We start from the raw sequence: 23,442 nt of genomic DNA, 5'->3' as shown, positions 1-23,442 counted from the left end.
AGAGAGAATACTAAATAAAATTGGAAAGACCTCAGCTTATGGGAATGGAAAATAGTCTTGGTTAATTGAATTCATTAATATTCATTACATTGGTAAGGTGGACCTAAAGTCCTAGCGATTTCATCCATTGCATACTCGATTAGTGATCACCCTTGCTTCTATTTTCTTTTTCTAATTTCAGTAGTTCTGCTCAAATCTGAATTTTGTTTGTCCAGATAATTAGGGAAGACTGTGGTTCTAATACTTATTTTGTTAAATCCCCATGGGAACGATATTTTATACTACTTGATAACTAGTGCACTTGCTAGGGTTATATATTTATAGCTATCAAGTTTTTGGCCCCGTTGCCAGGGATTTAATCCTAAAATAATATTAGAACTTGTTGACCTTGATTAATTTGGATTTTTTTTTCTGTTATTATTTTATTTTTATTCATTATATTTTATTTTTATTCTACTTGTTCGATTTCTTGTTGGTTCAGATTTACTAGTGCATGACACGCACTATACAGGGAGGACTAGCTGAAGGTTAGACAAGAGAGGAGGTTGTTATTGGCGAACCAGCAATAGAATTGGAAGGAGAGATGGCAGAAGGAAATCGCACCCTCTTGGACTATGCTTGTCCAAACATTGTTGGGGCGACATCCAGCATTTGCAAACCCACCATTCATGCCGGCAACTTCGAAATCAAGCCTGCAATAATTCAAATGATCCAAACAAGTATTCAGTTTAGTGGGTTACCAAGTGATGACCCTAATGCACACATTGTTAACTTCTTGGAAATATGTGATACTTTTAAACATAATGGAGTTAGTGATGATGCTATTAGGCTTAGATTATTTCCTTTTTCATTGCGTGATAGAGCTAAATATTGGCTTAACTCACTCCCTGCAGGAAGTATCACCACTTGGAATGATCTAACCCAAAATTTTTTGGCTAAATATTTCCCACCCTCTAAAACAGCAAAGTTAATAAATGATATTACTACTTTTGCTCAATTTGAGAGGGAATCCTTGTATGAAGCATGGGAACGATTCAAGGAGATGCTTAGGAAGTGTCCTCACCATGGTATACCAACTTGGCGACAGATTCAGACTTTTTATAATGGTATTAACCCCTCTAATCGATCCATTATTGATGCAGCCGCAGGTGGCACGATCATGAGAAAAACACCGGAGGAAGCTTATGACCTAATAGAGGAGATGGTGTCAAACAGCTACCAGTGGAGCAATGACCGAACCAATCAGAGGGGAGTACACCATATCGATTCCCTTGCAGCCATATCTGCGCAACTTGCTAATCTGAATAAGAAACTTGACACTTTTAATGTTGTAGCAATTAATACACCATCTAGCATCTCATGCGATTTATGTGGTCAAATAGAACATACTAATTCTGATTGTCAATTAAATAGTCCTTTTATTTCCCATGAAAATGCTAATTTTATCTCTCATGCTGGCAGGTCAAACTTCAACCCATATTCAAATACATACAACCCAGGGTGGAGGAATCATCCAAACTTTTCATGGAGCAACAATCAACCGAAGACACCCATGGGATTCCAATAACAGCTGCCTCCACAAGAAAAAAAGACTAATCTAGAAGAAATGATCTCTAAGTTCATTAATGCTACTGAAGCAAGGTTTTAAGAACAAGATAAGAGGCTTTTAAGCCAAAAAACATCAATCAAGAACTTAGAAGTTCAAGTGGGGTAGATTGTAATTATGCTATCGGAAAGAAAGGAGGGAAGGCTACCCAACAACACAGAAAAGAATCCCAGAGAGCATGTGAATGCCATAGCCTTAAGAAGTGGGAAGACAGTCGGCGAAGCCCAAGAAGACGACAAGGAAGCTGAATCGGCCAAGCTGCAAAAAGAGAATGAGGGAAGCACCCCTAAGCTGAATTTAGATGAAATTCAACTTCCTATCCCCTACCCAAGAAGAGTCTTGAAGGCTAAATTAGATAAACAATTTGAAAAATTTTTGGAAGTGTTTAAAAAGATCCATATTAACCTTCCTCTTCTTGATGTATTGTCACAGATGCCGAAGTATGCCAAATTCCTGAAGGAGGTAATTTCCAACAAAAGGAAGTGGGAGGATTGCGAGATGGTAAAGCTAAATGAAGAATGTTCGGCCATTCTCCAAAATAAGCTACCACCAAAACTGAAGGATCCAGGGAGTTTTTCTATCCCTTGCACCATAGGCAATGCTGAATTTGAGAAAGCTTTATGTGACCTTGGTGTTAGTATAAATTTGATGCCCTACTCTATTTTTAAAAGACTTGGATTACATGAACTAACATCTACCACCATTACCCTACAGCTGGCCGATCGAAGCATTAAATACCCTAGGGGAATAGTGGAAGATGTCTTAGTTAAAGTAGGGAACTTCATCATCCCTGCTGATTTCATTGTGTTGGATATGGAGGAGGACAGATCAATGCCATTAATTCTAGGGAGACCCTTTCTTGCTATTGGTAATGCCTTAATTGATGTACAAAAGGGTCAACTTAGTCTTAGGATCAATAGTGAAGAAGTGATATTTAACGTTTTCCAAACTCTGAAGTATCCCAACACGAGAGAACATGAAATATATGTAATCGACTCCATTGATGTGGTGGTAGCAGAAATTAATAAATCAAAGATAGATAACCCCTTTGAAAACTGTATCATTAATTCACGTAATAACATGCAGGTGATGGAGGACAAGGTAGAGGAGGCAATGAATTATTTAGAGGCCGGCCAAGAAGAATGCAAACCAAGACAAGGGAGATTTCTACCATTAGATGGGCTGATCTCCACTAAACAATTACTACCTTCCATCAAAGCACCTCCGGCTTTGGAACTTAAACCCTTGCCTTTTCATTTAAAATATATGTTTTCGGGAGACAGTTCCACCTTACCTATAATTATCACTTCTGAATTGACAGGTCTCCAAGAGGAAAAGCTTGTGAGGGTGCTCAAGCAACACATGTCGGCCATAGGATGGAGCATCGTAGACATAAAAAGGATCAGCCCATTGGTATGCACACACAAAATTCTGATGGAGGAAGGCTGCAGCCCCAAGGCACAACCACAAAGGAGGCTGAATCCTAAAATGCAACAGGTAGTAAAGGCAGAAATTCTGAAATGGCTCGAAGCAGGTATTATTTATCCAATTTCTGACTCATCATGGGTAAGCCCCATTCAAGTCGTACCAAAGAAAGGTGGGATTATTGTAGTTATAAATGAAAATAATGAAAATAATGAAAATAATGAATCAACTCCCACAAGAACAATAATTGGCTGGAGGGTGTGCATAGACTATAGAAAGCTAAATGAGGCCACTAGGAAAGATCACTTCCCTTTGCCATTTATTGACCAGATGATAGCTTCCTAGACGGCTACTCCGGGTACCTTCAAGTACCCATTGCACTGGTAGATCAGGAAAAGACCACTTTTACTTGCCCATATGGAACCTTTGCATTTAGGAGAATGCCATTTGGACTGTGCAATGCACCTGCCACTTTCCAGCGATGTATGATGTCATTATTTGGTGATTTCATCGATGACTTCATGGAAGTCTTCATGGATGATTTCTCTATTTATGGATCATCATTTGATGAATGCTTGCTGAATTTGAAAACGGTACTTCAAAGGTGTGAGGAATCTAACCTTGTTTTGAACTGGGAAAAATGTCATTTCAGGGTTAGGGAAGGAATCGTTCTAGGGCATAAGGTGTCCTCCCGGGGCATCGAGGTTGATAAAGCTAAAATAGAACTGATTGAAAAACTACCTCCACCTCAGTCAGTAAAAGATGTTAGGGGTTTTCTTGGGCACGCTGATTTTTATAGGTGGTTCATCAAAGATTTCTCAAAACTCGCCAGGCCCCTAACAAATCTGCTAGTCAAATATGTACCTTTCGATTTCAATGATGATTGTTTGCATGCATTCAACACTCTTAAAGAGAAATTGGTTCAAGCGCCAATTGTATCAGCTCCCATATGGGAACCACCCTTCGAAATAATGTGTGATGCAAGCAATGATACCTTAGGCGCAGTTGTAGGGCAAAGAAAAGATAAGAAGTTCCATACCATTTACTATGCAAGTACGACCATGAATGAAGCACAAAAAAATTATTCTACTACAGAAAAGGAACTACTTGCAGTAGTATTTGCTATTGAAAAATTTAGATCTTATTTGCTCTTATCTAAAGTTATCATATTCACTGACCATGCTGCCTTGAGATATCTGCTTGCTAAGAAAGATGCGAAACCTAGGCTGCTATGATGGATCTTGCTATTGCAAGAATTTTATTTAGAAATTAAGGACAAGAAGGGTAGGGAAAATACAATAGCTGACCACTTATCAAGGCTAGATGAAAAGTATGTTGAAAATATTGATAATTCAGCCTTACATGATGAATTCCCAGATGAGCAACTATATACGATTAATGGTAATAATGAACCATGGTTTGCTGATTTGGCTAACTTTTTGGCAGGGAAGGTGGTACCACTTCACTTGACATATCAGCAGAGGAAGAAATTATTCTCTGATGTAAAGCATTATTTATGGGATGAGCCTTACTTGTATAAGATCTGCGGGGACGGACTGATAAGGAGATGTATTCCCGAGGAGGAAGTACTCAGTGTTATAAAATTCTGCCATGACAGAGAAGCTGGAGGTCACCATGGAACATCAAGAACTGCTTCAAAAATCCTCCAAAGCGGTTTTTATTGGCCGTCACTCTTCAAGGATGTCTACACATATGTAAGTGCTTGCGATCATTGCCAGAGACAAGTAATATCTCCCGATGAAACGAGATGCCCTTAAACAACATTCTTGTTTGCGAAATATTTGATGTATGGGGCATCGATTTCATGGGACCTTTCCCAAAATCTGTTAATAATTCTTATATACTTGTGGCTATGGACTATGTGAGCAAATGGGTGGAAGCATGTGCATACCCCACTAATGATGCTCGGATTGTCATTAAATTCATATTCACTCGTTTTGGAACACCTCGAGCTATCATAAGTGATGGGGGGATGCATTTCTGTAACAAACAATTCGAACAACTATTAAACAAATATGGTGTTACACATAAAATTGCAACCCCCTACCACCCCCAAACTAGTGGCCAAGTAGAAATCTCTAATAGAGAATTAAAACAGATTTTGGAAAAGACGGTTACCACTTCTAGGAGGGATTGGTCTTTAAGACTAGACGATGCACTTTGGGCCTATCGTACGGCATTCAAAACTCCAATCGGTGTGTCCCCTTATCATTTAGTCTTTGGCAAAGCATGCCATCTACTCGTTGAGCTGGAACATAAAGCTTATTATGCTACCAAATTTCTGAATTTTGATTTAAGAAATGCAGGTGATCAAAGGAAGCTCCAACTCAATGAATTAGAGGAATGGAGAAATCAAGCATATGAGAATACCCGGACTTACAAAGAAAAAACCAAGGCATGGCATGACTCCCGTATTGCAAGAAAGGAATTTAGGAAAGGTGACAAAGTTTTGCTCTTTAATTCTCGTCTCAGGCTATTCCTAGGGAAGTTGAAGTCTAGGTGGAGTGGACCCTTTGAAGTGGCTAAGGTATTCCCTCATGGAGCAATTGAACTACGTAATGATGATGGGAGTACATTCAAGGTAAATGGACGGTTGAAACATTATATTGAAGGAGAGCAACCCATCCACCATGGGACCATTCTCTCCTTGAAACCGCCATGAAAGAAAGGTGAAAGTCAATCTCACGACTTAAAAAGAGCGCTTGTGGGAGGCAACCCATTAAATTTAGTTGTTTGTTTTGTTCAGTTTTTTTTTTATGAGTGTGTTTTTCGTATTTCATCTGCAGGATCTCAACGAGGCATTCAGGGAAGTCCTCTTAATCTTTCTCTCTTTTTTCTTATTATGCACATTGAGGATAATGTATATCTTAAGTGTGGGGGAGGACTAAAGGGTTGATAAATTTTTTTCAGACTCTAGCATGCTTCGATTACCCCATCTCTAACATTTCTTTTTGAAATTTCTGCTCCTTAGAGACTTGTTTTTGAATAATTGTAAACCGTCATGAATCATGTGCTTAGGTGGGATAGACAAGAAAGGATGCAGGCAAATCTAGCTGAAATTTTCGGTTATGGAAGGTCTCTCAGTAGTTTGAATGATCAACAGGCAAGATGCAATACAGATTTGACCCTTGTGAGCATTCGGTTTCTGACGGACAAACATGGTTTGATTATTCTAGAACTTGTCTTATTAGGCATATTGAGACCACAATAATGAGTTCATGGATTGAAACGTGATTTTTATCCAAATATATATATATATATATATATATATATATATATATATTTTATTTCTGAATAAGTGTGAGATGGAGCATAAAATACACTCACACTAAAAATATAAGAAAAGGGTGAGATGGGGCATAAAATGCACTCATTCCTAGATCCCAAACCCTAATTCACCTTTCGATGCAGTGGACTCATGACAAGTGGTGGAGATGTGATACATAAGCAAGATTATGGTGATAACATTCCTTGTTTCGTTCTAAAAAATCGTGAGAGGGTATTTTTGAATCTTGCTGCATGTGATTGTGAAAACAAAAAGGGCTTACTCTAGTCCTAAATTATTCATGCAAAGAGATGCTTGTTTCCCTCGATTGTCGATCTCATTTGGGATCAAGAGGATTGGCAACTTAAGATGATTCTTTGACAAGTTAAAGAGGAAAAGAAGTGGACGAAGGGAAGGATCATAAATACTGATCAAGGCATGAAAGAGGGCGAACATCCTGTGAAGATTGACCTCCAAAAATTTCAGTAGTTAGTCGGCTTATTCTGTTTTAGTTTTTTTTTTCAGTTTTGTCTTGCACGAGGACGGGCAAGGTTTAAGTGTGGGGGAATTTGATGAGGGTAGAATTTATCACATTTTTATCCCCAAATATTTTATCTTTCATACCTAATTAGCACTTAATTGGACTCATATCTCTTGTATTTTGATTCAGGGCATGAAAGAAGGCATCAGGAGCAAAGAAAGGCTAATCGGATGGGTTTTTCATAGTTTCGGAAGTGATCAGTAATCTGGGCCTAACCTTCACATTCGAGATCCGATTGGGCTGATTCAAGATCCACTGGAAAGATAAGAGATAAAACTACAACTTTTATGTTTTAGGCTTTAGAAGATTCGGCCTACATCGAAGTCAAATCTGGACCCAAAGATGGAGCACTTTCGTAGTGAGGACCAATTCCCAGCCGAAGCCCATTTCGCAGAAGAACATTGAGGCAACCCAAGATATTAAAGCAGCCCATTTGAATTCAATAGTTCGAGAGTCCTCTTAGATTTAAACTTTTAAATGTAATTCCAGAAAGATTAAGAAAGGTTTTAGACAATGAGAGATGAGAGAAGATAGGATAGGATAGGAGGAGTTTGGATCAAGGCTGGATTATCCATTCTTGAGATAACTCCAAGAAATTGTAAGCTATATGAGAGCTGGGCGTACCAACCCTAGGGTATCATGAATTGCATTGAGCAACCAGTCAAGAGAGGAGAAAATAAGTCAAGAAATCTCAAGAAGAAGGTGGCGGCAAGAAGAGGAGATCTCAGCACCATGGGCGAATTCAAGAGTTCTTTCTTTCCCTTTGTTTGCTTTAATTCTCTTATCATGAACTGATTTGTTTCTTGCTAGGGCTGTGGAAAGCCTAACCATGTTAATGAATATATTTTTATCTTTATGATTTATCCAAGATTGTGATTTCCATATAGTCTATGAATTATTGTGCTTAATAGATTTAAGAGCTTGGCCACCTCTTAATTGATTTGTGTTATGTGAATGAATCGAGAGAGGAATTCACATAATCAACTAAATAATTCATAGTGTGAATTGAATGGTATATAGAGATATATATACATGATTCATCTGAATTTAATGGTTTTTCTTGGACATAATGCATTTCCATCTTGAGAGCTCTACTCGAGTGATCAAAGGGTTACCTGATGGACATAGTTTTAGTATATCTCGAGAGAGAATACTAAATAAAATTGGAAAGACCTCAGCTTATGGGAATGGCAAATAATCTTGGTTAATCGAATCCATTAATATTCATTACATTGGTTAGGTGGACCTAAAGTCCTAGCGATTTCATCCATTGCATACTTGATTAGTGATCACCCTTGCTTCTATTTTCTTTTTCTAATTTCAGTAGTTTTGCTCAAATCTAAATTTCGTTTGTCCAGATAATTAGGGAAAACTGTGGTTCTAATACTTATTTTGTTAAATCCCCGTGGGAACGATATTTTATACTACTTGATAACTAGTGCACTTGCTAGGGTTATATATTTATAGCTATCAAGTCCTAATCCAAATACTGATTTGGATAAGGGCAACTCCTAATATGATCAGGAGGCTTTCTTAATCATTAAGAAACTAGAGAAAACCTACCATTCGAATAACAAGAATTCGAACCCTAGGGAACATAATACACCCTGCAGTTTTGAGATAGGATCTCTGAAACCCTGGAGAAAGAAAATAGCAGTTCGCCATATTCTTCTCTAGCTTTTCTCCTTCAGTAGCCGCCACCTATTGAAGTTCGATTTTCTCTGTCAGAGAAAGATCAAGAAAAGTTCTTGATATCAGTCTTTGTTGAAAGGCTGATCTGTGTTCGGTGCTCATTGCCTCCAAAGGATTCTTGTGAAGGATTCGGTGTGTAGGACGCACTCTACTAGTTTTGTTCCATAGCTGCTGTGTCATCTTCAGCAGGAGTAGATCTTGGTGTTTTCTTTGGGTGTGAACACCAACTTTGGGAGATATTATTTCTTTGGATCAGGTATAATCCCCCCCATCTCTTTTTGGTCCAATTCTGGTTCGGTTCTGGTTCAAGTAGGATCCCTGAATCTTGATTCTAAAATCAGGGAATGCGATTCCCAGTTTAAAGGTAGGTAGAAAATTTTTGAAATTCTTCCAGCATTCCGCAACATTTTTGGCGTCCGTTCGATGGATTCTACCATCCCTTTCAAAAATACCCCTGAATTGATGCCCTTAAAGCATCGAAATGTAGGGTTATCTTCAGCCACATTAGCCCCACGTCATGTGGATAAGCACGACCAAGGACAGGAGGAGGGATGAGGACAACGCCCCTAGGGATTAGGACTCTATCCCAAAAACCTCGGTGGTTAACTTCATCCCAACAACCCTAGAAACCTAATCCAACCAGGACATGGACCTTCGGCTATGGAAAGGTATCTCCCGCTCATGGTATGGGATTCCAACTTCTAGCACCCATACTGTTACTCTGCTCGGACCAACACTCTCATTGCTCAGCCCGACCATCCACCACATTTTACAAACTTGAGCGTTGGAGTGCCTACCTAAGGATAACTCCTCGGGCCTCTGACATCCTTTCTTAATCACAGATCTTGAAGCGCAGCTCCATCCTTTCACCTTGGCTCTGCCCGGTTGGCAAGGGCTATCTGACTGCAACCTCAGTTCGTGCACCACCTCGGATCAAGCAGCATTAGTTAGGATGAGAGTAGTGGAGAAGAGATAGAGGATGATAAAAATGATGATGAGATGGAGTGGTAATTTGTAAGATATATAGGATTTTATTTCCAGGGCCGTTAGGCAAGTCTTTTTTGAAAGATCTTCTGGAAGTTATGATAGTCAAAAGACAATGTAAACTTTTTCATCAAGATCTTAACATAACAACTTGAAGACCATTTGGTTAAGGCACGTCTTTCCGCGTGAAGATGAGTTGAGAAAAAGTCAAAAAGATTCATTTAAAGCTTCTCGAAAATAGCCCGAAATGAGCTTCCCGCATCTTTTCGGGGCTGTGGCTTTTGGTGGCTAAATCTTTTCCCAACTAAATGGGAAAAGACTAAAATGTGGGCTGCCGGGCTTCTAAAAATCCGACAACCCACGGGAAAAGACACGCCAAATGGGGCCGGAGCATCTCTCATGGGATTTGTATTTGCATCTGTGTGTATGGTGGACCGTGGAGCTACTGATTGGAATAACTCCTGCTGATTAACATTTGCTCAACCCCTCGTTGCGGTTGAGAAGAAATGTTCTTTCTTTCCTACAATTAATACTTTTTAGGACTATAAACTATAAGTTCTCTTTCTCTCTCCACCATTATTGTTACTTGAAAGGTGATCGAATGGGGCTGATGGCATCCATTTTGGACAAGAAATAGACCCAAAATATTGTTGCAAACTGCTTTAATGCAGCAAGTTAAGGTCTCCAACATCTAACCCAAGATGAGCAATTTTTAATCCATTCTTTCAGCATAGATTTCTCAACGAGGAGTACCAATTGGATTCGAATCAGATATATGTTAAGATAAACAGATCGGAATTATGATTATTGATTTGTAAAATCCAGCGGGTTGGTATCAAATTCGAATCTCTTTAAAATCTTATCAAATCGAATTGGATTTGTTTTCAGCCTTACCATAGATCATTTTCTGAAAATGATTCATTTTCCTTCATTTTTATATGCAACTAAACAAGTCATTTCAGTATGCAGTTGCACATGTTACAATCATGTTATGAATAATAGCATTTGTACAAGAGTGTAGATGCCAGTTCGAGGTATTCTTTTTAAAATTCTATCATGTTGGGTCTCATTAAATCTTCTTTCTCTTTATGGGAGTGGATCTGGTGAACAAAATTCTTCAGAACTCAAATAAAGGCTGAAGGAGTAGGTTGGGTTGGGTTGTCTCCTGATTAACTCGACCCCATTGCATTGCATGCCACAGCCTTACGTAGAATGTGATGGAAAAATATCTTATTCCTCTTAAAACTTCTAGGTAATTAAAACGAATTAAGTGGAGATTGGAAAACTAATCTGCTTTTGGCTGAAAATTGAGCTCAAAATAATCCAGACTGGATGGGTTGGGTTAGTCATATACCTCCTGAGATAATTGACGCCAAAGATCAAAGAGAACAATATCCAAGAAAACAGCTTGTTTTTTCAACCAACTCTAAAATTTACAAAAAGTGAGATATAAGATTTGAGGGAGCCCACGGTGTTAAAATTCAAAGTAAATATTTCATCTTTATTTTTTTATGTGGGATTAGTAAGTGTACAAACACACTCGTGACAATTTCAAATGATAATAATAATAATAATAATCATCTAACTTATCCATCCTAACCCTCTTATCATACTGTTCACTGTTCACTATTCATATTGTTCATCTAACTTTGATATCAGAGCCATTGATCCCAAATCCCTCCATCCTTCTTTGACAAACCGAATTTGTTAAAGCTTGAACCTATTTTTAACCCATTCAGATCTTTGTTTACCAGTAAGCATCTTAGAACCTTTGTCTAGAACTCAAAGACTGTAGCTTCTTCAGAGATATCATTGGGCTAAAACCCCGATTAGACAGACTAGACATCTGTCAATTTTACCAAGGCTAGAACCCTTGAGCCAAGGTCGAAGTCGCGTTGTAGGCCAAAGTGTTGAAGGCCATCTTAGTTGACTGACCATATTTGGTGAAGTAAAAGGATAAGATGAAAAAGTTATTTAGAACTCCCTCTAGCTCAAGCAATGATTCTGAGGAAGGTAGTGGTAGTTCATCCTTGACCAAATCATTGTCGATAAAAAACATAGAAGAAGTAAATTATGATAATATAGAAAAATCTCTGCACAATTGGACTATTCCAAAAATTGCACCATCTGAGATCTATAAGAAATGAATGTTTAGTCTAAGAATAAACCTAAATGTTAAGACTATAGAGAGAACTATAGCACTAGGAAATGAATCAGAAACCTTCTCTCTCATAGACAAGAAAGTAATAAAAGTCTACAAGAAGAGATCTAACTACAATTTTATACATTTTGGCCTAATACAAGTAGCCATAAAACCATTAACCAGATTAGGACTACAAACAACTACTTTAGCCTGTTTGACAAATTCTAGACATAATAAATTCAATGACTCCTTGTTAGGAGTCATAGAAAGAAGTCTTCACCAAGGACCTATCTACTTCAATGCTTTCCCAAACTTTTCCGTATCACTAATGGATCAAGGAATACATGAAGCCCTAATCCTTAGGCTTCAGACGCAGGGTTTTAACATGAAACTAGGATCGGAGAATATAGCGTTAGTCTACAGGGTCTACTTTAAAATCATGAATACTATTTGTCCTAATACCAGGATAATTGGAACCAGGGGAATGACTACCTTGTTCCAGACCAACGCTAGGAATAATGTTACAATTCCTAGGCAAATTACTTGGAAAGAAGTAAAGTTGTCGAATAATTGGTCAATCTCTAAAGTTGATACTCCCAGACCCATTGAATTCAATAAATGCTAGCATCTATATTCAGTGAACAAGATGAATCTATAGAATTAAGGTTTAGGAGGGCCTCAACCTCTTCGAGACTTTCGTACTCCAAACCAGTGGATGTAAGATCTTCTTATTCCAGGAGGTCGATAGATTTAACAAAATTTGCACGTCCTCCCCCAGGCATCATTTATGCCACCTATGAGATTCCAATTTTAGACTATCATACAACCCGGAATGAAGGTTGATCAATAAAATCTTATGAGCCCACAGAGGCAGATTTTGAAATCAACATGATGGAATTAGAAGAAGAATTCAAAATTGATAAAGACCTTATCGGGTTAGACTTTAATGCACAACCAATAAAGAAAAAATGGTTTTTTTAAAACCTTCTCTAAAACCAAGAGAGATCGTATCAGGGAATTATAGTACGAGGAGATGGTAGAACTAATGGAAAACGTCCCATTTTGGGATTGGTTTTCAAAACAAAAACAATTCAAAAATACAAAACCTCCTACGAAAGAATTAGAACTCTATGTTACAGGAAAGCTATCTAAAGCTTGGAAGACAGCGACAACGGGAAAAATTGTGGAATCAATTTACCCACCATTAAAAGCAATAAAAATAGGAAAGGACGAGCTAATAGCCAGTCCAATAAAAAATTCCACCACAATAAAAGAATCCGAAAATATTATTTTAGAACATTGTTCTCAAATTATAGAACAAAATAATTATACCAATGTATGCCTTAATGTTCTAGGCAAACAAACCAATAGAATAGAATCTTTACTAAGTTCATTAGAAATTTCTAAACCTAGAACAATAAGAAAAAGAGAAAAGCCCATGGTAGTAATGTCAAGTTTCCCAGAAGACCTGAAAATATAGAGAACACCTCTAGATCTATCAAAGGTAAGTTATAAGGAGCTAATGGACTCAAATGGGTCCAAGTCAAAAACCAATTTCATTTCTAGATTTGTTTTAAAAATATAGGTTTTATTCTATTAAAAATTAGTGTTCATGGATCTAATTAACATAATCTAATAATTAAAAACAAGCATACCTTAAATATAAGATTCAATGAATGATGATGGGAGTTAATGCCTTAAATATGAGATTTAAGAAAGGTAATTGAATGAATTGTGGCATCTAAATTATAATTTCTACCCTCACAATAGAGAGATAATAAATTAAAAAAGATGGGTATTTTAGTCAAGAAAAAAAAGCCTTGGGAACTATTCCAACTTTTTTGTAGTAGTATAGATATGGATAGATATAGAAATAGAACAATGAATAACATTGCTTGAAAGAGATGCGGAAATGATAATCAATCTCCTGTCGGGTTCTAGAGTCCCTTGGCGTCTAAATACATTGATAGATGATTGCAGGAATGTTTTGCATGAGTTTCATCAACCTATTGTCTCCTTCACTAGTATAAGGAACAAGGTGGCCCATTCATTGGCCAAGTCTGCTAGACCAAAAATTTGGTCTTATGCACCAGATTTCCTCTAATCTATATTGATGGATGATTTGATAATAGAATAAATTAACCTAAGGCCTGAATGTTTATTAAAGTCATTAAAAGATGATGGGAGTGGTTTGTTTTAGAAGTGGATTAAAGTCGAGTCTATTGGTTGAGTCTTGTTCTAGTGGGGTCTTTAATTTGTTGTGTTCTTTTCAATTTCTTAATGAATATGTTTTTTCCACACACAAAAAAATCCTTAAGGCTCAGTTTGAAAGGAGTATAAATACAATTATATACTGTGCAAATACTACTAATAAAAGAGCGAATAGCTCAATTTTCTGGACTTTTCAGTGGACAGTTTCTACCCTTACCTATCTATGCATACAAAGGGCATATAGAGGGTATATATGTAATTTATTCCCATTATGGTAGAAACTAACAAGCAACCGTTCAATCTCACTCCCACAAACTCTCCTTTTGTCTCCCACTAACTTTTCTCTCATGCTTCAACCTACTTAGACGGACAATTGAACAACAACTGCTCCTGTTCCATCTCCCACTAACTTATCTCTCATGCTTCAAACCTACTTAGACGGACAACTAAACAAGTTCCATTAATATGGATTATCGTTCATGAGCCAATCCAAGGCCGGGAAGGTGGATTTGATCACACATTAACTGGTTAAAATAAGGAAGCTTGGAACGCATATAAATATCATAAGATTTAGTTTGTATCCTATCACTCTACTTTATCTGATTCATGCTATCTCTTATCTATATCTGAATTGCAGAAACTAAATGCCTATTTGGCAAGTCTTTTTCAGAAGATCTGTTGCAAGATCTGATGGTTAAAAGACTTGGTAAGCTTTTGCAAATAGGTCTTGGAAGACCAAAGACTGTTTGGTTGAAACATTTTTAATAGATCTCTAGAAAAACCATAAAATCTGGAAGACCATTTGGTAATGTGATGAAAATATATGCTATGTATATATGAATGTCTCATATGTGGGACCCACATATAGGTCTAAATGTGCATTCCATAGTTGTGGGTCCCACATGCAATCACCATAAATGGGCCCCACGTGTATTTTTCCAATGTAGGCCCCACATATGCATATTCTTCATTATAGAATCCAAAACTATTTTTTCAATGTGGGCCCCACATAAATATCAACATACATAATATGTAATGTGGACCCTACAAATATTTCAACATACGCATAATAGTGTGGGCCTCACATGCAATTCCAACTACATATCCTTCATTACGGAGTCCAAAACTATTTTTTTCAATGTAGGCCCTACTTACGTTTCAACATGTGCTTAATATGTAATGTGGGCCCCACATACATTTCAACATATATATAATACGTAATGTGGGACCCACCTATATGTACCATTAGTGGGCCCACTTATACATTCAAATTTTTTGTACATGTGAGTAGCATAATAACCTTAATTTTAATATTACAACTTTAGTATTGTGCAAGTACAAAGCATATCCGAAATGAAAAATCCATACACCAGTTCATGATAGGAGTATACTAACCCCACTTCTAGTGGTATATGTTCTACTTCCAAACCAACAAAATGATAATCAAAATTAGCAAAAACAGGATCAAACACATCATGGCACAACAACAAGCATAAGCCCCAATTGCAACAACCCGCTCTTTCTTGTAATCTGCATGTTCATGAGCAAGATTATGTTGTTCAATGATGCGGACTTCGGGTTCTTCTGGGGTGTAGTTATCTGCCCACATGAAGTCATATTCATGTAGGTAGAAGAAAAAAATGTTAATAATTTTCAATCCACGTCAAACACAAATATTGATCAATATGGGTTTTTGGGTATTGGATTTATACCTCACCGGTTAGACATTTATAAAACCATCTTCCATAATTTTTCTCGGTTTTTTCCATCCACAATTTTATACGTCCACGGTCACATGGACACATCGACCCCCTTCGATTTGTTGCCATCACTAAATAACAAAACAATTGAACATCACATTACATCACAATAAAATTGTTTTTGACCTAACATCTGATTTGTGAAATTTTCAACAAGCACATGATCACTAGTCGAGAACATACCAATGCCATAATTTTATAGTTAAAAAACACATAACCATTAATTGTTCAATAATTCATTGAAATCTCTAATTAATTTGATTGCCTCTTACCTATACTTCTTGGGCGGGTGCAATTGACACGTAAGTTGTAATGATCAGCCATTTTGAACATAATTTCATCACGAACTTGTTCCATCTGTCTAGATGCCTGGGATCCTACGTCGATAATTGTCAATATTGTACCATGAAACATTCCTTCCTCTCCTTTACCAGGAACACTAATTTGAAGAAAACCACTCGAAAAGACATCTTGTATTCTCAATAATCGAATGAAATTATGTAGCACACAACAAACAAATACAATTCTAATCTGCTTGTGAAGTGGGTATGGAGGCATCAACTTTAGTATTGAGAATCTTGCCCTAAAGACACCGAAGCAATGTTCTATGACATTCCTCAATGAAGAATGAACATAATTAAAATACTCTTCGGCATTTTTGGGTCGATCACCTCTTCCTTGAAAGTCTCTCAAATATGCCAAATGTTTGGTTTGAGTAACTGCAACTCATTATTTATTGCATTTCGATTCATTTTGTTGTCGGGTTCAACATCTGTGTCTATTTGAATTAATTGAATACAGTTCTAGGTGTGCACAACCAGAATTGATGGAGCAAAGTGGGGAAATTTCGCTGGAAGTAGAAGAAATAGAACGGCTGAACCTGAGAACGTAAGTCTCTGTTTAATCACAAGGCCTGGAGTTAGATTCACCTTTGGGCTCACAGCACAGAATTGCACTCTGTGTTGTTGTTTTCTGCCATGATTTTCGAGCTTCGAATTCCCAACTCCATAGTCCTTTTTCCTGTTCATCTCTTCCTCCACTTTGAGAGTGTACAACGTCTCTCATATCTCTCTCGCAGGTTTGACTCTTGTTCGGTCTCTACAATGAACCCTTCAACATTTCTCTAGGGTCCGATTGGTTCGTGGTCAGAATCAGAATTGAAATCCTTCGGAATCGGAACCGGAATGGTTCATTCCCATAGTCTGTTTTGGTTCAAACATGAATGAGAATGAAAATTGAAATCAGCAGAAATAAGATTTCATTCCCAAAGAATGGGTAGGGAATGACCATTCCCTCAAATGGGGGAATGCCATTCCAATAGAAATGGAAATGGGATTCCAATTCTACCCAACCAAACAGTTGGAATCAAATAGCCCATTCCGATTCCGATTCCGATTCCAGACCCCTCTTTCTGCAAATCAAATAGGGCCTAAATCTCAATCGGCAAACCATTAATGGAGACTAAATTTTGACAAAAAATTAAAGGATTTATTTGGCTAATTTTCATGGATGTTCAATGTTGGTTGTGCCCACCTAGAACTGTATTCAATTAATTCGAATTTCTACTGCCCAAATTCGATATGACTACAAAACAATATTGTAGCACAAGGATCTTGATAGATAAATTGGATAATTTTTACTTTGTTTTCTAGAAATTCTTATACAGGATCTAATCTACTATATTAGAAACAACAATATTGTTTTAGAAAACAATATTGTTTACTCTGTTCAAGAAACACGTTAACAAGATGAAGATTGTAGTCAAAACCTAAGCTTAAATGTTCTCTTGATTAATTGTGTCCCTGTCCAAGGAGGGGCGGCTGACTCTAGATGTTTATGAATTTCTAGACATTACAAAACCTTTTAGCAACTTGTGAATTATACACTGGGGAAAGGTGATTGAAATACAGAGGGATCCATTCCAATGCTTGAGACAAGTTTCGGACGGGTGACAGGTTAACAATGATCAGTGGACTACATTGAAATTGATGAATAGTTTTTAGAGTCGTAAGAGTTGGACCCACCTAGAAGGCTGAACCGGTGACCCAGTGATCAGTTTGTTAATTGAAGTGAAATACTCTTTAAAAAGTGGGCCCTGTTTTCATCACAAGTTGCTAATCACAACTTTAGCTAGAATAATTTGATTAGGGATGATACCTCCCAATCATTTAAATTTATCTTGAACTGGGGGTTTTAAGTGCTTTGTCCATTCTCTTTCCAAGTATTCAGTAACTGTTGCTTTTTCATTAGGGGGCCTTTTTACACCAGTCATTCTTCCAAAATTAGACCCTTCTACCATTTCCCACTTGTTATTTAATACCCTTTAGAAACTGGGTCTGTAATTTTTGAATTACCTTCCATCCATCACCAGCCTATTATTTTATTTTGTAAAAAAACAGTTCATTTATTCAATCATATATATAGTAGTTAACCTCTATTTTTGTTTATTTGAAAATATCTTTATTTGCCACAAAACATTATTAAAGATCTCTCTCTTACTCCAACCGTTGAACCTCCAAAGCTACTTCCTTCTATTTTTTCATACTTTAATCTTTATCATTATAATTTTCCACGTTGCACGTATACTGTTACTAGTACATACAAAATAATACAAATTTCAAGGTTTTGTACTCTATAAATTTGCATTTGTATTATTTTCAAAGTGAGCCTAAGGGATGTTTTTGAGAGAAAAAAGGATAAAAATGAATAGCATTGCTCAATAGTAAAAGAAATCAATGAAACATATCTTAGGGACTGGACTTGCCAAAGCGACTGGAAAGCATTCCCTAAAGTAAAGGGGACAGGACCATCACCATCACCTCAAGGACGAATCCCAGACACAGAAGGAGAGGCCCCCCTAAAGGCCGGGTCTATTACACGAGCATGAACTGAAGAACGAATCGAAGGCTTAGAACGATCGAAGGATTGGGCTTAAAGCCAAGGATGATAGGCTTATTCGATGACTGGCATTGCGCCGTACTCACACCAATGGAAGGCTCGGACAGCTGCCAAACCGCTTCCCTTAAATAAACAAAAAAGGCCTACTTTTTTTTTTTCAAAAATGGCCTACCTTGCACTTAAGGAAATGATGTAATTAATGGCTGTTATAAATTATAATTAACCAATGCAATTAATGATGCACTTACGGACCATTGTGCCCTTCTCTAGTTTAAGAAAGAATAAAAGAACTATACAATGATATGGTACAGACGATACACAATAAAAGGATACTCCCAAATAAGAAAAACATGAAATCAGCCCTTTTCACGACAACCCTCGTCCTCAAACTGATGGCAAGAAAGAAGCATCAGTTTAGTCTGTAATTTTTCCAGAGGAATTTCCTGTCCAGATTAGTCTGTCCTCCCAGTTCCCATTGTCTAGGCTGATTCTTTTTATTTGATTCACAATTTCCTTAGTAAAACGATTTCTAAGAATATTAAATCTCCAGCATCTACTATCCTGATCAATCAGGTCTTTAACCCAGACTGGACCACTGTTCATGGGTTCATGACCATTAGTCTAAAATTTGGAAGATCCTTTAGCCATGGGGCCAGATTTTAACTTTCTCAACTGATTTAACATTCCAATAGGCCAATCCCAAGAACCGCTTTTTAGAGGTTGTCATTTAAGAAATCTTTGCCCCTTAGGTATTTTGCCTTGATTACCTTGCTTCATACACTATTTTCCTCTATGCACAGTCTCCAAGCTTGTTTAGCTAGGAGAACTTAACTGAAACAGGTTGTATCCGTGAAAAACATTGTGTTGTCCCTTTGTGTAGCTAAAAGTACTTCCTTTAGGTGGACATGTAGAACACTCAAATATTATGTGTCCCTTTTGCTTGTAATAGGCATATGTATTTCTTTTTGCAATGAGAAGCTACATAACCATATTCCTTGCACTCATAGCATTGTATTTCAGGTAGATCTTTTTAGGCTTGGACCTATTTGCCAAAAACAAAGCTTCTGCTTCCATATCCCGCTTTCAACTAATTGCTAATTAAAGTAGTATTTGATAACACTTTTCAAACCTCTGAAGTCTAAAATTATTGCTTTTCATATGTCATCTACGTTTAGATTTGAATCTAAAAAGATGATTTGAAATGCATTTTCAGATCTGAACTTGTAAGAATCAGGCCACTAATTTAATGTGCATTTCAAATCGTATTGAAAGGCTAATATACCCATTTACAATTTTGTAAATGACTCGTTATGCCCCTCATTCAATTCAAAAATAAGGCATTTGACTTTTCATTTTCTCCACTCGACGCAACGACAAACTAGTTTCTCCTCCTCCTCCTCCACAAACTGGTTACGGGCCTTACGACACTATCCCTTGAACGACAACTTCAACTTCAACCTCTGCGATCGAGTTCATATCCCAAGCAAAGAGGAAACCAATCTACACCACACGGTGCCCATGGAGGGAACTCGTAGATCCGTCCACACTTGGGTGCCCCGTATAGCTATGGCGGAGCTATGGTCAGTACCATTTCCTCAGCAAACATGAAGCTGCTGAACGGGGATTGCTTTTGGTTGTTGGGAGCCCCATGAGAACAACTTATAACCATGTTTGAATGGACTACTTTTGTACTGTTGGTTGCGGCTTGGTTTCAGAAATGGGATCTTGGGTGGTGATTGTGATCATTTCGGGTTCCATCTGAAGCAAGTCTTATCGGCTAAATCTGCAAGTTTGGGTTCGTTGTCAAATGTTCTATAAATGTTTTTGGTTCTGAATGGAGGGATTCTTGTGAGTGCATTTCTTTTGTTTCTATTTCTACAAAAAGTGAAGTTTCTGAAGGAATTTGATTGTTACTGTTTCATGTTGGAGTTCCTATAAAACAGGTCAAATTTCGTTCATAATGGATGACAATTCATGTTGATGAATTTGCTAGTGAAGTATTGTTGAAGCAACAGTTTTGTCAAATCCCATTCTTCCCTCTCACTCCATCTCTTTAACTATTCTCCACTCTCCACCATCGTCATCATCTTCGCCCCATTCTTTGTCACTGCAATTGATGTAAAACATAGCACCGCCAGCATCAAAGTAACTTTTCCATCTCCACTCCATTGCTAATTATTAAATATTTTGCATTACTTTATGGAATTTATTTGTAATTTTGAATATTATTTTAATTTTTATAATTCATTTTAATTTTTGTATTTTTATATTTTTATTTGTATTAATTATTAAATATTTTAGTTGTTATTAATTATTACATATTTTTATTTTTATTAATTATTAACTATTTTATTACTTTTTAAGATATTATTTTATTAATTATTACTTTTTCATGGCTTCATGAAATTTATTCATAGTTTTCAATACTATTTTGATTTTAATAAATTAATTTTAATTTTTTATATTTTTATTCATATTAATTATTAAATATTCTATTATTTTTTATTTTTTATCCGTATTACTTATTAAGTATTTTATGAAATAGTGCAAAATGAACTCAAAATTACCAAATAATTTGTTCTATTCTAGAGGTATAATAGTAAAATCAAGCAATTTTAGATATTGAAGAGTTGATCCAACACAAACAACCTTATCTATTCAAAACCTCAAAAAGTATAAAAGCATCTATACTACTTTTCAAATTTCAAACACAAATAATATCTTTTTAACTTTTGATATTTCATATTTTAGATTTATCAAATACCACTTAAGTTATAAGTCTTGTCTCCTTCTTTAAAAGTTCTCCCAAATCACATCTAGGCATGGAGTGGTATCTTGACTCAAAATATTTGATTTGATCACCTCATATTCAAGTTGCAAGAGTGTATAAAAAAATGCATGATCTTTATTTTATCAAAATGTTTTTTCATAACCTTGACACAACATGCCATCAAGGATTCACACATGAATTAGTTCATACTTTATCCATAGATTCACAAAGCTTGCATACTACTCTTGAATTTTCTTCTCACCTTGTCTATAAGAAAGATTTTAATCTATATCTGATACTGTTTGGAGAGATTAGATCGTTGATAAACTTTCTCCATGTATTCAAACATCTCCTTTTGTTGTCTTCAACCCCCTCATTGGAATAGCTATATCAGTCTTAATGGATCCAAGGATCTAGGAAACAATCTTGGCATCGTCAATTGCTTAGTTTCCAATCCTTCTCGCTTATTCATGTAAATAGACAGTTAAATCCAATGGCCCATCTTTTTGCTTACTTTGCTTGTAAGGGTAAATTCACTCTAGCATATCATTCTAATATCCAAAATCATGTAAGCTATTTTTTTTTTGTGTGCAAAAACAAAAAAAAAGGAAAGCGAACCATCAATATGACCTCAAAGACCCTACTCTAAAACTAAAAGTGAAACTTCCATTGTGAATAGTTACTTCTATCAAATCTTATGGCAAAAATATCTCTCTTGCCCAAGGCCACATTTCAGCAAAGAAAACACCAAGTAGGCCAAACTCCCAAGAAAGGAAGTAAGTACTGCACCAAGTAATAGGAAGAAAACTTACCGGAAACTAATCAAAACAAATAAAAAAATATGAATAACAAATAGTAAGCGAGGTCCAAACCAAAGATAATTGTCTTCACTAAGAAGAAAATGCCTGAAGAACTCAGCAGTCCAGAAATGAAGAGCAGGTTCAAAAACCCAGAAATATGGGATCAATACCCTCTAAAACAATTGATTCAATCACCAATCCAAACATATATGGAGAAAATAGATGCTAGGGCAATAAAGAAGGATCCAAACCTTCAAGAAAACCTTCATAACATCAGTTGCAATATGTAGCAATAAGGTAAGTTGCAGGACTACTGTAGAGAAGAAACGGGTCATAATCCTCCAAAAACAATTTGTACTTCTTTCTATCCAAAGGAATGGATAAATAAAAGAGCCTAGGGTGACCCAGAAACCAGGAGCACAAAGTGATTGGACCGAGAAATAGAGAGAAAAGTAGAAAAGTCCAACCTGAATGGCAAGATTCCAAGAAAGCAATACTTAGTTTGTAACGATCAGAATAACCTCCAAGCAATCTTCAAATTTGTCTTCAATAACTGGAGTGGATAGCTTCAATGTAATCTGTTGGTATTCGGAATGGCCAAGGACAATAAAGTAATTTTGCCCCTGAGTTCTGAAGGTGGGCCGAGGGCTTCGAAGGATTCGGGGATGAGGTGCTGAGGCCGGAGACTGGAGGCCAAGGCTAATGGTGTACCGAGTTCCGTAGAAGCCGAGGGCTTATAGCTAAGGTGCTGCAAAGCAGAGGATGTCAGAGGCCTCGGGTAAGAACACGAGGCAGAGGCTCCGACGGTCAAAGTCAGTACGAAGGTACGAAGAGGGGAATTAAGTACAGACGAGGGATCCGATGAGGCTACTCGTAGATACTAAATTCCCAAAGTGAGGATGCTTAAGTTTTGTAGTAGGACCAGATTTTAGGATCAGGATCCCTCACCTGGAGGGGGTACCCCCTATTTATACTTGAGCCGCCTGGAGGTTGGTGGAGATGAACGCCTGAGATGGGAGCTGTACAAGGGTAGTCAGCGAACTCTGTGGGGACATGTGGGCACTTCGCGATTGGCTCCGTACAAGGAGTGTAGGGTAGCCCCTGCTATGGCTAGTCGCGTCCTTGGTTCTGGTGTTCATGGGCTAGGCCTCCCAGTCCAAAATGGGTTGGGTTGGGCCACCCTACATCACTTGCCCCCCACTCCTGAGGCCGAGGTGAAGAATTTGGCTTCAGCTGATGGGAGTAGTAATGGTGAGTGCCAGTGGGTTCGGCAGTCGAGGTGTACCCTACAATGGCATTCTCTTTTGCGTCTCCGCCTAGATTGTC

At 37.2% G+C, this 23,442-nt stretch overlaps 1 protein-coding gene and 1 non-coding gene across 2 annotated transcripts; one reads left to right on the top strand and one right to left on the bottom strand.

Annotated features, from left to right (window-relative positions):
- Positions 1-964: 964 nt before the first annotated feature.
- On the bottom strand, positions 965-1,071 carry LOC148791857 (small nucleolar RNA R71). Its single transcript, XR_016076840.1, has one exon. It is a non-coding gene; the product is annotated as a small nucleolar RNA R71 (small nucleolar RNA).
- A 652-nt stretch (positions 1,072-1,723) lies between these two features.
- LOC148791856 (uncharacterized) lies at positions 1,724-4,266 on the top strand. The gene is made up of 2 exons (XM_088888315.1): positions 1,724-3,140; positions 3,362-4,266. Exons 1-2 carry the CDS (start codon positions 1,724-1,726, stop codon positions 4,264-4,266), a joined length of 2,322 nt encoding a protein of 773 aa, XP_088744441.1.
- The last annotated feature ends 19,176 nt before the right edge of the window (positions 4,267-23,442 follow it).

Source organism: Nelumbo nucifera, chromosome 5, assembly GCF_055504915.1.
Source record: "Nelumbo nucifera cultivar China Antique chromosome 5, China Antique-T2T, whole genome shotgun sequence".
NCBI lineage: Eukaryota > Viridiplantae > Streptophyta > Magnoliopsida > Proteales > Nelumbonaceae > Nelumbo > Nelumbo nucifera.
Note: the sequence above shows the minus strand (reverse complement) of the source record. Positions and strands in the feature narration are given on the sequence as shown.